The sequence below is a fragment of the Podarcis bocagei genome (assembly GCF_964188305.1).
Source record: "Podarcis bocagei genome assembly, chromosome: 17".
NCBI classification, from domain to species: Eukaryota; Metazoa; Chordata; class Lepidosauria; order Squamata; family Lacertidae; genus Podarcis; species Podarcis bocagei.
Window position 1 is genome coordinate 2,946,240 of NC_138143.1, and position 14,864 is coordinate 2,961,103.

Here is a 14,864-nt window from a genome sequence, read left to right on the forward strand (position 1 = left end):
CTACTCACTGGATGGCCTTGGGCAAGTACTGGCCTCTACCTTCAGAGGGTTGTTCTGAGGATGAAATGAAATGAAACCCTAACCCTTGAACACACACACAGAAGGAACTGCCTCCCTCAATAATTTGAGGCTTGCTTTTCTGTGCTTGTTGTTTCTAACCTGTACATTTCAGGATCCAGAAGAGGTCAATGCCAGTTACAGCTAGTTCACACATTACAGACAAGGCACAAGGGTGCCTATTAATAACAAGTTAACCTGTTTTAATATGCACACTTTCCAGGACATTCTTGATATGCATGGTAAAGGTTATCTGAAACTTTATACAGTTCCTGCTGGGTTGATTATTATTAATGCCGTTCAGAGAGCAGAAACCACTGACTCTTGGAAAGCGACTACTTAGTTGGTGAGGGGTTACAGACAGCACATGGGAACCGGCAGAAGCGAAGTGAGGCAGCAGTTCCATGTATGAATGCTTTGCACTGTAACATGAGAACTAGCCTTAGTTTTCACCTAGACAGTTGCAAGACATTTTGGTGTCTAATACAGAAAAATTCAAAGGTACCGTATTTTTTGCTCTATAAGACTCACTTTTTCCCTCCTAAAAAGTAAGGGGAAATGTGTGTGCGTCTTATGGAGCGAATGCAGGCTGCACAGCTATCCCAGAAGCCAGAACAGCAAGAGGGATTGATTGCTGCTTTCACTGCGCAGCGATCCCTCTTGCTGTTCTGGCTTCTGAGATTCAGAATATTTTTTTTCTTGTTTTACTCCTCCAAAAACTGGGTGCGTCTTGTGGTCTGCTGCGTCTTATAGAGCGAAAAATACGGTACTTCCTCCCTCACTATAAATTAACATGGGACACATTCCACAGGGAAGTTCTCCTGAAGTGATACCCTTGTGTGGAGTTCTACCTATAAGCTCAAATCTGTCTGCCTCCCACTGTACAACCCTCAACGCTGCCCAAAAATCTGCCACCTGAAGCAGCTCACCTTGCCTCATTGCAAGAATGCCTCTGGCTTTACCTAATGCTTCTGCAGATGTGTGGAATGGAAGTGACACATGCATTACAGCCAGGTGGGTGGCTCAAAAGACTTCAAATACTGTTGTGAGGTGGAACTGGTGTCTTCAGACATATTGTAGGTCTCCATTAGGGGAAGCAGACAGATTGGCTAAGGCAGAAGAGAAACCAGTGTTGGAAGGACTAGCGGTGGAGCATATGCCCGCGCTGCCCAGGACGGGTGTGCTCCTGAGGGGGGTGTGGCGCGGAGGGTGGCCTCCCAGGCGCAGGATAGCCGCTTGGGTGCCCAGAACGGCGCGTGTGCCCTGCAGCTGGGGACGGAGCAAACCGCTTGTGGGGGCAGAGCGAGCTGCCCATGGCGGACATTTGGCCCGCCGTCCGCCCGCAACTCCCAAGCCTCCCCCAAGCTGTCAAAATGAAGGGGGAAGGGGGGAATGCTGCTGGCAAAGCAGCGCAGCTCCCCGCCTCACCCCAACAGCTTGGGGTAGGCTTGGGACTCGTGGGCAGGCGGGTGGCGCGCCAAGTGTCACCCCCCCTCAGTGAGGGCACCTGGGGCGGACCGTCCCCCACCGCCTCCCCTTCCTACGCCCCTGGGAAGGACAAACACCATAACCATGGGACAATTCAACAAAGATATATATGCGCACGCGCACACACACACACACACACACACACACAGCGCTGTAGCTGTTAGTTACATTCTGAACTTAGCTTCTGTTTGGTGAATACAGATTTTTCCACTGATGACTGTAAAATCAAGACTGGACTCCAATCTCCATTCACGAAGCACAAGCAACATTCCACCTTCCACCTTCCAAAAATACCTACATTCCCTACATGAGAATATTTGCCATTGGATGAGAAAGCATCAGCAGAGGGAAGTGGCCTCAGAACCCACACAAAGACCTCCCTCTTCCTCCACAAGGCCTCACAAACTATATCACAGCAGCTGTTGAGAGTACAACATTCAAGAGGAAGTAATGAAGCATGTTTAGCAGCATGAAAGTGGCTTGTCTTTTCATGGCAGGTTCAATGCCAGTTTAGCCTATTGCACATGAAGACAGTGTTCTCAATCTACTGTTTTGCTGCAGACACATACACTGATATAGAATAATAAATTATTTTCATCTTCAACCCCCAGCACTCTGGACTTGCACTGCTAGTGGTTAATAAATAAACTCTCTATCTTAGGGTTAGTTCTATGGTAGAAAAGGTCAGGATTTCCCACCAGGTACAAAAATAAATAGGGGGCCATTTGTTTAGGGCAGCTTTTCTGTAGTCCTCTATACTGGACCCTGCTGGTGGCAGAGAAGCACGGGTAGATCCATGAGCAGAAAGGAGTCCTTAAAGCAGAGATTAAATCAGCAGTCTGGAGGATCTCATTAAGAAACGGGTGTGGCTGGGGCTTGTGGCAATGAAGGAAATGTGTCTGCACCACCTTTTAGACTAGCCATCTGGAATGGCAGCGGCTGAATTCTGCCGGGGTTTGGTGGACAGAACACCGAAAAGGTTACCATCTTGTTTGGAATGGAAAGCATCCTGATGTTTGCCTTTTTGAAACAAGGAATGCCAGTTTATGGGAACTAAGGGCTCAATCCAGGTTCACCTGCAGAAACTTCAGTGAAATGAAAAAGAAGAACACAAAAGCTTTTTGAAATTTCACTGGCATTTGCACAGGAGAATGTCCTGCTGGACTATGCTAAGGTATTTTGGAAAATAATATTTACAATTTTCCTCCCTCCCAAGAATACAAATATTCTAGGGTTTTTTTGAGGGCAAGTTTGGACATTTTCTTGTTATTTTTAAACTGAAGTAATAAAATTGCTATACTGGGTGCCATAATCTGTCAAAAGTCCAGGCATATATACTTTCTGGAAGAGCCGTAAAAAACTTCCTCTGTGGTTCAGGATTAAGAAGGAGTAACTTCAACTCAAATATTTTCTTCATATATTGTATGTTTGTTTTATTTTTAGCCCTTGAAAAAAGCATTCTAGAAACTGAGGCAGCTAGCTTATTTCTGCTCCATTCACCATTTTCTTTTCTCACATATGGGTGGCCAAGGGCAAGGCTTAAAGGGACAATTTTATTATTATTATTATTATTATTATTATTATTATTATTATTATTATTATTATTATTATTATTTTCTACTAAAAGGACTCTGAATGGTACTTAACCAATGATTCCTCCAAGATTTAGCCTGCCCAGAAATCTAGTTGCCATACTCTGCAGTATTACGCACAGAGGAAGCATACACTGAATTCAATTTAAAAATGATTTAAATAAGAAAAGGCCCTTTAAAAAAATCTGACATGGGTAAATTTAAATTAGACTTTAAAAATGTGAATGCTTGTTCCTTTTTCCAAAGAGTCTAGTTTTATGTCTTTTCAATAAGCCCCCCCCCAACAAAACAAGGAACAAGTTGAAACCTGTTCATAGTGCATCTCTTAAGTATAAAAGTGCAATTGTATACTTTCTCCTGTTAAATAACGGGACTTACTCCTGCCAGGTATGTATGCTTAGTATTTCAGTCTTTGAAAGCCAAACACCATAAAGGAGAAGGCTTAAAAATTCAGATTAAAGTCTGCCAACCCCAACAAGGAAATTTATTTCCAGGGAAGAAAAATGCAATGCTTTCCTCCTGCAAATAGATGCCTCCTGCAAATTCATATCTGACAAAGATTAGAAACATTACCACACAGTAATGGATCTAGCATTTGACAGGCCTTTGGGCAAGGCAGCCTTAGTTGGTCCCTTTATCTTTCAAGTGGCAGGGGTGGGCAACCCAATAATTTTCTCACATTACTTTTGCCCTTCTTGGGAGTTTCATGCCAAGGGAAAACAATATGTTGTGGAGATGGGAGGCTCTTTGCTACTCATGGAGTGTCCAACCATGCCATCTTTTAGAGCTAGCCCTCGGAATTTTCTCATGGGTGGTTGTAAATAACGCATTTAAAAATCATCCTCAAATGATTTCACAAAACAAAAAGAAAGAAAGGTGCACTAAACTTTGGAAAATTATAAGCAGCCGCAACTAAGACATGCCATGATTTCTCAGGAGGACTTGACTTGCCCTCTCTTTCTCTCAGTCAAACCATTGTTGTTCAGAAGAAAACAGGAATGGAGCCAAGCTGCAGACAGTCCTCTTATGGGCCTTCCAACACCTCATAGAGAGAGATGCCAAACTATGAGAACCAGTCCAGGAGGAGGTAAAGCATAATGGCTACGAGGGGCATGCAGCTGCTGAAGACCACAGGCAGGAAGACAAAGAGGCTGAGAAACCGCAGGGACCGTGTCAAGATCTTTTCAAGTTCACTATGAGAACCAGGATTGGCTTCAGGAGGCTTGTGGACATTAAGCCCTTCACCCAACCAAAGGCTGCCTTGCCCTATCAAGAAGCCCTGGCTCTTTTTCTGTCCATGGGCACCAAGAGGGCTGGACAGCAGATCTGTGGGCCGCTGTGGAAGGGGCACTAGTGTCCGGGCTGGGACTACCAGAGGCATCACCATGGCCTCCTGAGTGGCAGGTCGTGAGGTGTTGGGTGACACCACTCTCAAGCTGACAGGAGAGTCAGAGTCCTTAGATAAGCCACGTTGGACATTTCCCTCTTCCAGGTGGTTTAGAAAGCAGCCTTCTAGTAGGACAGGTGGACTATCACGACCTGGTCCTACCAACTCAGATGGTGCCATTGTTGCATACCCTGGCGTGCATCCTTCCTCCTCACTGTCCCTGGAGTCATCACCACGCTGCTTGGCATAGTGCAGCATGATCTCCTCTGCCAGGGAGCTGTTCAGTGCTCTCTCGGGGCCTGTCCAGTTGACTATCAGGTCACGGTCAGTCAAGACACTCTGCCGCAAGGCAATAAGAGATGGTGCAGGGCTGCTAGGATTGCCTGAACCTTCCTCAGCCCACTCCTCTCTTCCTCCAAGCTCCTCTGCTCGGAGCCGGCTCAAGTGGGACAGATAAAGCTGCTCCAGCTCCCGGTCTATGGCATCTTCCTCCAAGCGGTAGGGCAACTCTTGGTACCTTCTCAATTGCTCCTCCATGCATTCCTCCATGAAAGAGCCCTCTGTAGTGAGGTCACACTTGCTGAACTCAGGCACATCCCACTGTCCTAAGGGAAGGGTTTCGGTTCCCAGTACCAAGCCCCAGGGCACTTTCAGCTCCTCATGAGATGAGGGATGGACCTTGAAAGCAAGTGCCTGTGGGGAATCGGTGAAATCCACAAGACTGTCTTTAGAAGGTTCCTTCTTTTCTGGGGAGTTGGTGGTGATTGTGAGTTCTGGAATCTAGGCAAAGTGAGGAAGAAGAAAAGATACATAGAGAAAATGGCAGAATGTGATTTTATATTCAAAGCAATAAACACAACCATTTGTGGAGCTATTGGGAAACCTTGCTAACATCAAGGGTCATCATTATGATTGCAAGGGACGTCTCTTTTTTGCTCATACTAAATGTTAAGAAATGCCACCAGTGTATTACACTTTGCAGCGTAGAACACTTTATGCAAGCAGTTGCAGACCAGAAAATGAAAAATAGCCACCTTGTCTACCCTCCATTTTCAACTCCAGACCAATTGTTCCAACAGATACTGTATTAATCAAATCTCAAACAGTTCTAGGGCTAGGGACTCCACGAGTGCCTTTGCTTGGCAAAATGTTTCATGAACATAGGCATAAGATTGGGAAAAATCTTCATGGCATTTTAGTCTAATGATACAGTTTACACCTAAAAGAAAGTAAGGGCAAAATGTCTGCCAGGAGCCCTGTGGGTCAGGCGCTACTTCTGCCACCACAGCTGCTCCCTCAGAGGGACACTTGCACCAGACCAGAATCCTCCTGGTCCTGGGCTCAGGTGAGTTGCAGAGTCACCTCATGTCACTCCCCACATTCTCTCACATGCGCAGCTCATCACTGAGGCAAGCTACCAGGCCACCCCCTTACACCTTCCGCGGCCTACTTGCTGCTCCCTCTGTTCTGGGCTCCTGCTGCTTCTCCAACTGGGGAGCCTGGACTTTGCCAGCACTTGGGACTTGGCCACATTTTCCTTCCAGTTTGTATCTAATGCAAATGGGCAAGTTGTTTTTTAAGGAGGCTATTTTTCTAATTAATTAATTTGTTACTAAATTATCATTTATGGTATGTATTATCAATTTCATAAAATTTATAGACTGCTTGATTGTAAAAAAGCCCCCTTTGAGTTATTATTGCATTTATTTATTAATTAAATTTACATCCTAACCTTCTTCCAGAAGGAACCTAGAGTGGCAGTAATTATGTTGTTGTTGTAGCTGTTGTTGTTTTTAAAATCTGTATACTGCCATTCATCCAAAGATCACAGTGTGGTTCACAACATAAAAATACAAAATTGGAAAGCAAAATACAACAAAAGCATAAACAAACCAATAAACCCTCTCTCACAATCAAATTTAAAAGACCATAGAATGTTTAATCAGCCAAAAGCCTGGTTATAGAAAAATGTTTTTGCCTGGCCCCTAAAGATATGTAGTGAAAGCACTAGATGAGCCTTCCTGGAGAAAGCATTCTGCAAACAAGAAGCCACCACAGAAAAGGCCCATTCTTGTGTTGCCACCCTCCAGACCTCACATGGAGGGGGCACACAAAAAAGGGCCTCTGTTGATGGGGAGAGGCAGTCCTTGAGGTACAGTGGTACCTCTGGATACATACGCTTCAGGTTACAGACGCTTCAGGTTACAGACTCTGCTAGCCCAGAAATAGTACCTTGGGTTAAGAACTTTGCTTCAGGATGAGAGCAGAAATTGGGCAGCGGTGGTGCGGCAGCAGCAGGAGGCCCCATTAGCTAAAGCTTCAGGTTAAGTACAGTTTCAGGTTAAGAACGGACCTCCAGAACGAATTAAGTTCTTAACCCGAGGTACCATTGTACTGTGATCCAGAGCTGCTGGAAAACCAGCACTTTGAATTGGGCCCAGAAACTATAACATGTTGTAGGAATCTAAACTACCGGAGCATAGACAACAGTAGTTAGGCTGTCCCTGTCCAGAAAGGGGCACAGCAGAGCCACCATTTGAAGCGGATGGAAAGCACTCCGTTCCACTGAGGCCACCTGGGCCTCAAGCAACAGCAATGGATCCAGAAGTATTTTATTTATTTATTTGATTAATATACAGCCCTTCAGAAAACGATCTCAGGGCAGTTCACAAGATAAAAATACAAGTTAAAAACACAAATAAACAGTTAAAACAAAAACAACAAACCAATAGCTTCCCCCCCCCTCAAAAAAAACACCAACACATTTAAAAGGCTGCAGAATCTTAATCAGTCAAAGGCTTGGTTGAAGAGGAACATTTTCGCCTGGTACCTAAAGATATACAATCTTCAGAGGCAGCCCTACATATAATGCATTGCAGTAATCTAACCTAGAGGTTAACAAAGCAGGCAACAGAGTTTGTCATCCCTGTCCAGATAGGGGCGTAGCTAGGCCACCAGTTGAAGCTGATGGAAGGCACTCTGCACCACTGAGACTACCTGAGCCTCAAGTGACAGCAAAGGATCCAGCAGAACCCCCAAGCTATGTACCTGCTCTTTCAGAGGGAGTATAACCCTGTCCAGAGCAGGGGATCTCCCATCCATCCAGCCTAGAGAACCTCTTACTCACAGTGCCTTTGTCTTATCTGGATTGAGTTTCAATTTATTGGCTCTCAGTTAAATATACTTGAAGCGTGTCGTGGATGGAGCATATCCACTGAACTAGACAAGTTCGAATGATCCCCAGCCAGCATGGGCCAGGGATGGTTTCCCACAGGTGGAGCCAGCCACTCAAGTGAAGGACTGTTTGGAGGTATAGAGTGAGACAAGTCCAGGTGCATACCACCCTGAGCACTTTGAGTGCTAGTACAAGTGTTATTAAACAATATTTGTCACACAAAAAAGAAAAGTGGGGGAGAATGTGGGGAAGGCAAGAGCAGAAATCCTAGGAGGATGAGAAGTCATTGGCCCTACCAACCGGACTGTTCCAGAGAAAGTGTGGGACAGGCTGGGTTTCCCATTCAAAGCAGGAAGAGTGTTGCCTTGCAGAGCAGATTTGTGATTTGCTGCAGTTAAGTCCCTTGCTTCCCCTAGTCCAGCGGTTCTCAACCTGTGGATCCTCAGATGTTGTTGGACTACAACTCCCATCATCCCTGAGCTCTGGCCTTGCTAGCTAGGGGTGATGGGAGTTGTAGTTCAACAACATCTGGGAACCCACAGGTTGAGAAAGGCTGCCCTAGTCCATTGTATTTGATTTACCAAATCACTATTTCTAAAATTTAGGAAGAATATTATTTTTCTTTTTGATGAATTTTGGTTCTAAAATTGTCAGAAAAAGTTCTAAAGAGTGAAGTATAAATTGTTTGAATGAATTGTACATGGTGGTATGTTTAAAACCATAGTACTTTAATAATAAATATGACATTTAAGTTTATCTCCTTTTATCAATATCTCCAAATGCAGCATTTATTGAATTCTCAAAAAAGAAGATACAACATTTATAGAAACTTCATTCCCTGAAAAAATTTCAAGGCTGAGGCAAAAAATGTGTTCAAAAATCATTTTGCATGGCATTGAGAGGGTGATGGGAGAAAGAGTTCATGTATAGAAATGAGAAACATATGCAATGTAAAATTGAAAGAGGACGTTTGGAATTTTTTATTAATACAGGGATCCCAATTGGTGGATGGTTTGAATTAAGAGAGTGCTACAAAAATAGATATTCAGAGCTATTTAACATACTGGACAGTTATAAATCTCTGTAAAACAGGTGTAAGAAAATCTTCTGGTCGCTACAAGAACAACATTTGCAAGCTGCTGGAAAGAAAACTGAACCAACCATGTTGAGAAAATGGCTATGAACGGGTTTCTGAGCAAACTTGTGATAATGTATAAAAAATAATCAAAACTATGTTGGAAATGCCAAAAGATACAGGGGACCTTCATACATATGTGGTGGTCATGTAATCAAGCTAAAGAATATTGGGAAATGATTTATGTAGAATTTAAAAAGATGTTAAGGCTGACATTTCCCCCCAGAATAGAGATTTTCCTACTGGAAATAACAGATGGTGAAATTCCTAAGAGGGAACTTTGTTTTTTTCTCTACGCAGCTACAGCAGCTAGAATAATCTATGCACAAAAGTGGAAGGACAAAGGAATCCCTACAAAAGAGGACTGGCAAAATAAGTTAATCGAATGTGTGGAGTGAGAAATTATGACAGGGAAGATAAGAAATCAAGATGAGTCACATATAAGTGAGGAGTGGAAACACTTTGGAGAATATTTAAAGAAATATAATAGTCAAATAAACTTCCATGTAGGGCTAGACCTATAAGCAGCAGTTAAAAACAATTAGAATATTGTATAGAATTAAATAGGGTGGTATTAAAGAATATGCAGCTCAACAAGAAACAAATAGGAAGCCATGGAGGGAAGGGTGGGGAAATCAGGGGATATGGGATAATTAAAGATAACTGTAAGTTGTATGTATTGAAATTTTGAAAATGCATAAATAAAATTTTGAAAAAGAGAGAAAATGGCTATGAAATTTAAGCAAAAGCTTCCAAACACCCTGTCAGGGAACTGCCATCGGAGCCAAGAGTGGAGGTAAGGCTCCCCGACGATGCGGGAGAAGGGACCAGCAGAGGGAGAGAGAACACTTCCCTTGGGGAAGGAAATCAGCGTGACACCTGGGAGGAAGGGGAGCAGGGAAGGACTTCGGAGAGAGGGCTCCAGGACTCTTCCACAGAGACCAGCGGGGAGAGTCCAGGACCTCCGCTGGCCACGCCCACTCTGCGCAGAAGACTTCCGCGCAGGGAGTCTAGGCGGAGACTTGGTGTCAAGGAGTTTTTATGTTGGAAGAAGTTTAGGAAACGCCCACTGACGGATTCTGCCAGCGACTGACACAGCCACGGAGTAAAGGCTGTCCAGCCAGGGAAAGGTTTAGCCAGGGAACGCTGCCTAGAGCATCCGCACCCTCTACGCACAAGCAACCCCCAATTCCCTTTACACACCCCCTTGTGGCTGCAATGGTGGAAGAGAGGGAGGAAGGCATGTGGGAGCACAAGGTGCACCAAGGTTTATTCCCAGAATGTTAAACCATGGCTTAGCATGTTGCCCACAGGTGGCCTGTGTGTGTCCATGCACAGCTTTGGTGATGACATCATGGCTTCTTTAAATCAGTTTCCTACTGCATCTAATCATTGTGAACCAAACAAAGGAGTCTAGTTATTAAGTATACTGCAGTTAAGAAAAGACAGTTTATGGGATGGATATGCTGTAGCTGTCAAACTTTAAATCAGGGGGGGCTAACCTTTTCTCCTCCTCCTCATGGACTGCATGCCAACAATGGGTGTGGCCACCCCACACCCCAGGCATATCAGGCAATATACAGAGGCCCCTCTCTGCTCAAAGCACTGATCTGATTACTCAAGAGAAGACAATTTGTATTCCCATCAGTTTAATAATCCTGGGCCTCCCCAATGCTGTGATTTATTTCTTTTTGCCACCACTACCAAAAATGGCAGAATCTTGGGGACAAGACATGTTCTTGTGAGTGGCTCATCAGGCCCCCATACTGGGGTTATCCACCCCTGCTGTCAGTTATTGTTTTGAGTATCCCTGTGCTCTTCTTCATTTATGTTTCAGGGGTGTGTGTGTTCATACAGGTATGTGCCTTCTGTATTTAATAAAAATGATTAAACCTATTAAAAATAGTGATCTCGATAATGAGAGAACCCTTTCTCTTTAAAAAAATAATTCTATTAAATAAAGGGGAACACAGAGGTCACATTAAAGTAGGATTGCCACCTGTCCCTTATAATTACAGGAGAGTCCCATTTTGGGGACACAGAGTCCCCTGTCCTCTTTCGCCCCCAATTTGTCCCGTTTTTGAAGTCATAAAAATAAAAATTCTCCCTGTCCCCATAAAGCTGGGTGACTGTTAAGGCGGAGGGGGGTTGCCTGAAGGAAGAAGTAGAGAAGAAGGGGGGAGGGATGTTGGGGGTAGAAGGAGAGAGAAACACAGAAAACACTCTGCACTTTCAGGGTTATTTTTAAAACCCTCCTTATAGAGCACACACACCATCAAGCTACTTAGCTATTTTCTTGCATTTCTCAAGCCTTCCCTGTAAAGCTAAGGAACTGTTGGTTACTGAAGCTGGAAGGACTTTTGGTTTTTGGTTTTGGATGGGGGAAGAGATTTTAAGAAGATAAAAAATCTGTATGCTTTATTTTATGCTGGTTTGTGACCAAAATAAAGTTTGATACTTTGATACTAAGAAGATAGACAGTCATGCAAAAGTGTTTCCCAACTTTTTTGCTACTGTTTTATTTTGGGAAGATAATGGGCTGGAAGTTAAAGCTGCCAGCTCCCCTGAATGTTCCTCAGAAAGAAAGAGAGGGAGACAATGCAGGAAGAAGGTAGGGGTTGCAAGTTAATGAAAGGATGCCCTCCTGGAGATCCCCTGAATGTTCCTCAAGTCACCCCAGGGTGCCATGGCTCACTGGCTGAAAACCAATAATTTAAAAGCATTTTTCTCTCACCCTTCTCTGCAAAATACCAAGGCACCTAATAAAATCAAAACACCTAGGTTTTTTTTAAAGTTCTCTACAATACTAAAACACAAGAGAGCAGTGTAACCACCTAAAACAGAAGCAGCAAGCACATAACAAATACCAGTGGCAACAGACAACAGGCAGTTTAACCTGCCATATTACTAAAGGGCTTCTGAAATACAAGAGTCCTTACCATCTGCAAGGTCAAGAGGGAGGAATGCAGATGGATCTCTCAGGCAAGAGAATCTAAGCCTGTTGGCAGCCATGAAAAGGTCCTCTCCCCTCAGAGGCCCTGATGACAATCTGACAGGTCATGAGGCAGGTCCTTCAAGTGTCCTGAGCTAAGCACACACTACCAATTTTTTTAAAATAAAACTTACAATGCAGTCTTATGCATGTTTACTCAGACATAAGTCCTGATGAATTCAGTGGTATTTATTCTTAGGTACGTGTGTGCAGAACTGTAACCTTAGACTTGTTTTATTGGACAGAATAGAGCTAAACCTGAAGAAAATGTCCAGCAACAAGTTTAATATTTCAAATACTAAATATATTTTAGATATATGGCAAAATACTGAAAAATTGATTATTCTAGATATAAATATATCATATGTCCTTTTTATGTAATTAATACAAATGTATTTTTTTTAAAGTCCTAAGTGCTCACATCCCATTTCTTGTAGCATAGAAATATCCAACAGTATTCCCACAACTAGTTTAGGGACTTTATTTTGGTTTGCTGTTGTCCCTACACTTTTTGCCTTGGCAGCAGCCACTGTTACCTTTTGGGGAGCTGTAATTTATTTATATTGTTTTCAGAAACATTAACAACTTACTGTACAAACTCCAACTTATTCAGAATGGGCTAGTTAGCACTGGAATGGGCTAGTTAGGGGCAACTAACCCTTTTCAGCCCAAGGGCTAAAGATTGCCCCCCCCCCAGGCTGCATGCCAAGGTGATTGGTGGGCAGACACACAGGCGGGGCCAGTTTTTCCCCGCTGCTGCGTTGCCTGTGTGATTCCAAGGAAAAAGGGCTCTCCTTCACCTTGATTTTCCACTTCTCCTCCTACCCCAGCACTGCTGTGCAGATGACAAGCAACCTGAGGTAGAAAAACAACCAGAGGAAAGCTCCAATCTTAGATCTCCTTGCTTTTTCCTGTTGTAATGGCACTACACCAGAGGGAGAAGAGGACTTCCCCCACAATGGTTTTGGCAGAGGGCCAGCAGGTCACTAAAAACAGCTTTATGGGCCACATCTGGCTCATGAGCTCACCACCCCTGGTTTAGCAAGACTTGCATGAGTTGGAATAGGCCAGAGAGCCTTCTCCCATGTCTTCCCTCTTCTGTCCTTCTGTCATACATGTGATTAATCTGTGCCAATTTGTAGGAAAAGTTGGCCTGGAACTCCAGAAACAAGGCTAAGGCCACTATGGGCTCCATCAGCAGCCACAGATAAAAAAGGCTGCTAGGTAATTTTTGTATAATTTTAATGTGTTATAAGCTGTTTTGTAGGTCATTTGATTGAAAGGTAGGATATGAAACTTTCAAACAAACAAAAGATAAGATAAGATAAAATGTGAGGTAAAAATAGGTATATAAATAAAATATTACATTATGGAAAAGGAAGGTGTGGATTCCAATGAGGACATCAAAAATTCTTAACTAGATATGTTAGCACTGTCAAAATACAAAGATAACATCAACATGGCATGAGTGGAACAGTAACTGTTACAAGGCAGGTGATAGGGCTCTTTAAGAACTAAGCACTGTATCTGGAGAAGCAGGTTCTTAGGAACATTTTAAGAGCTAGCCAAACTGCACTTCTGCTACAAACCTGCTTAGAAACCAGCCCGTTTCCACCAGGACAGGACCACACTGAGGACTCTTCCAAATTGGACTTTCATTTGCCTTCAGCCTCAACTGCAGATCCCCACATTGGTTATAAAGAAGCATATACAGTGGTACCTCGGGTTAAGTACTTAATTCGTTCTGGAGGTCCGTTCTTAACCTGAAACTGTTCTTAACCTAAAGCACCACTTTAGCTAATGGGGCCTCCTGCTGCCGCCGCGCCGCCGGAGCACGATTTCTGTTCTCATCCTGAAGCAAAGTTCTTAACCCGAGGTACTATTTCTGGGTTAGCGGAGTCTGTAACCTGAAGCATATGTAACCTGAAGCATATGTAATCCAAGGTACCACTGTATTGAGTTTAGTATTTAAGTACAGTGGTACCAAAGTTTTTTAACATCTCCGTTGACAAACATTTTGGAACTCAAACGCCATAAACCTGGAAGCAAATGCTTCGGTTTTTTAACACGCCTCGGAAGTTGAACCGGAAATGTGGCCTTCGTACTGAGTTTTCCGTATTGAGATTTCCGTTTTGAGGCTTCCATTTTGAGTTTTTGGTTTTCGAACGTTTCGAAAACTCGAACGGTCTTCCAGAACGGATTACATTTGGCAAAACCAAGGTACCACTGTATTACTGCATTTACTGGTTTCAACTCACAACACTGTTGCAGTGATGAATAAGTCATGGAGCTTGTTTCTTATCTTGGTTTGGACAGTTTGGACAGAGCAAACTGTAAGTGAATCTGAATAACTGGACACAAGCGTTAATCAAGAGGAGGGAGCAGAAAGGACGCTCCCCAGGAAGCTCCTCAAAGGCTCAGAACAATGCTGGAACCTGCAGCCATCAACATGTAGCCTGACCACAAGCCCTGTCCTTTAGCCATGCTGGCTGGGACCAATGGGAACTGAAGTCCAGCAACAACATCTGGAGGGCCACAGGTTCCCCACCCCTGCACTTCAGCATTGGCTCTCCAGAGTGATTTGTGACTCCTTACCTGTGTCATTGAGAGTGGGGACTGCAGAACAGGAAGGTTTAGGGATTCACTGGCCCAGCCTCTGTCAGTTTTCTTTTCTGCAGAGGAGAGGAGAGGAGAGGAGAGGAGAGGAGAGGAAAGGAAAGGAAAGGAAAGGAAAGGAAAGGCAACATTTTTCAGTAATATGTGCAACTCCCAGCCTCAGAACTGCTGGGCACAATCTGGGTACTTCTACACCTCTGAGAGCATAGAATTTGCTCCTGGGCACAGAGTTCAGTTTCTTGACAATTTCATCTTTTATATTTATATATTTTTAAAACCCATAGGTTTCTGGCCCTTTTGGTTGCAAAGACATACTTAAAAGTATCACAATTTACAGAGGCGTAGCTATGTTAGGGCTCATCCACACAGGAGTTTAATATGGATTTGAAGCTACTTGTGTGTATATTATGCATGTAATATCT

The 14,864-nt window shown here is 43.7% G+C and overlaps 1 protein-coding gene across 4 annotated transcripts in view; it reads right to left on the bottom strand.

Moving 5' to 3' along the window:
* GPR173 (G protein-coupled receptor 173) overlaps positions 1-14,864 on the bottom strand; it is a gene marked incomplete at its 5' end in the record, with an annotated part of 82,667 nt that overhangs the window by 34,764 nt on the left and 33,039 nt on the right. For 2 of the 4 annotated variants that reach the window (XM_081177370.1, XM_081177372.1), the window contains 2 exons: positions 1,982-5,304; positions 14,422-14,498. In XM_081177370.1, the coding sequence (XP_081033496.1) occupies positions 4,201-5,304; positions 14,422-14,498 (1,181 nt within the window). In that variant the 3' untranslated portion in view covers positions 1,982-4,200. Of the gene's footprint in view, positions 1-1,981; positions 5,305-14,421; positions 14,499-14,864 lie in introns of those variants that run through there. The other 2 variants (XM_081177374.1, XM_081177371.1) reach the window with 1 other exon arrangement.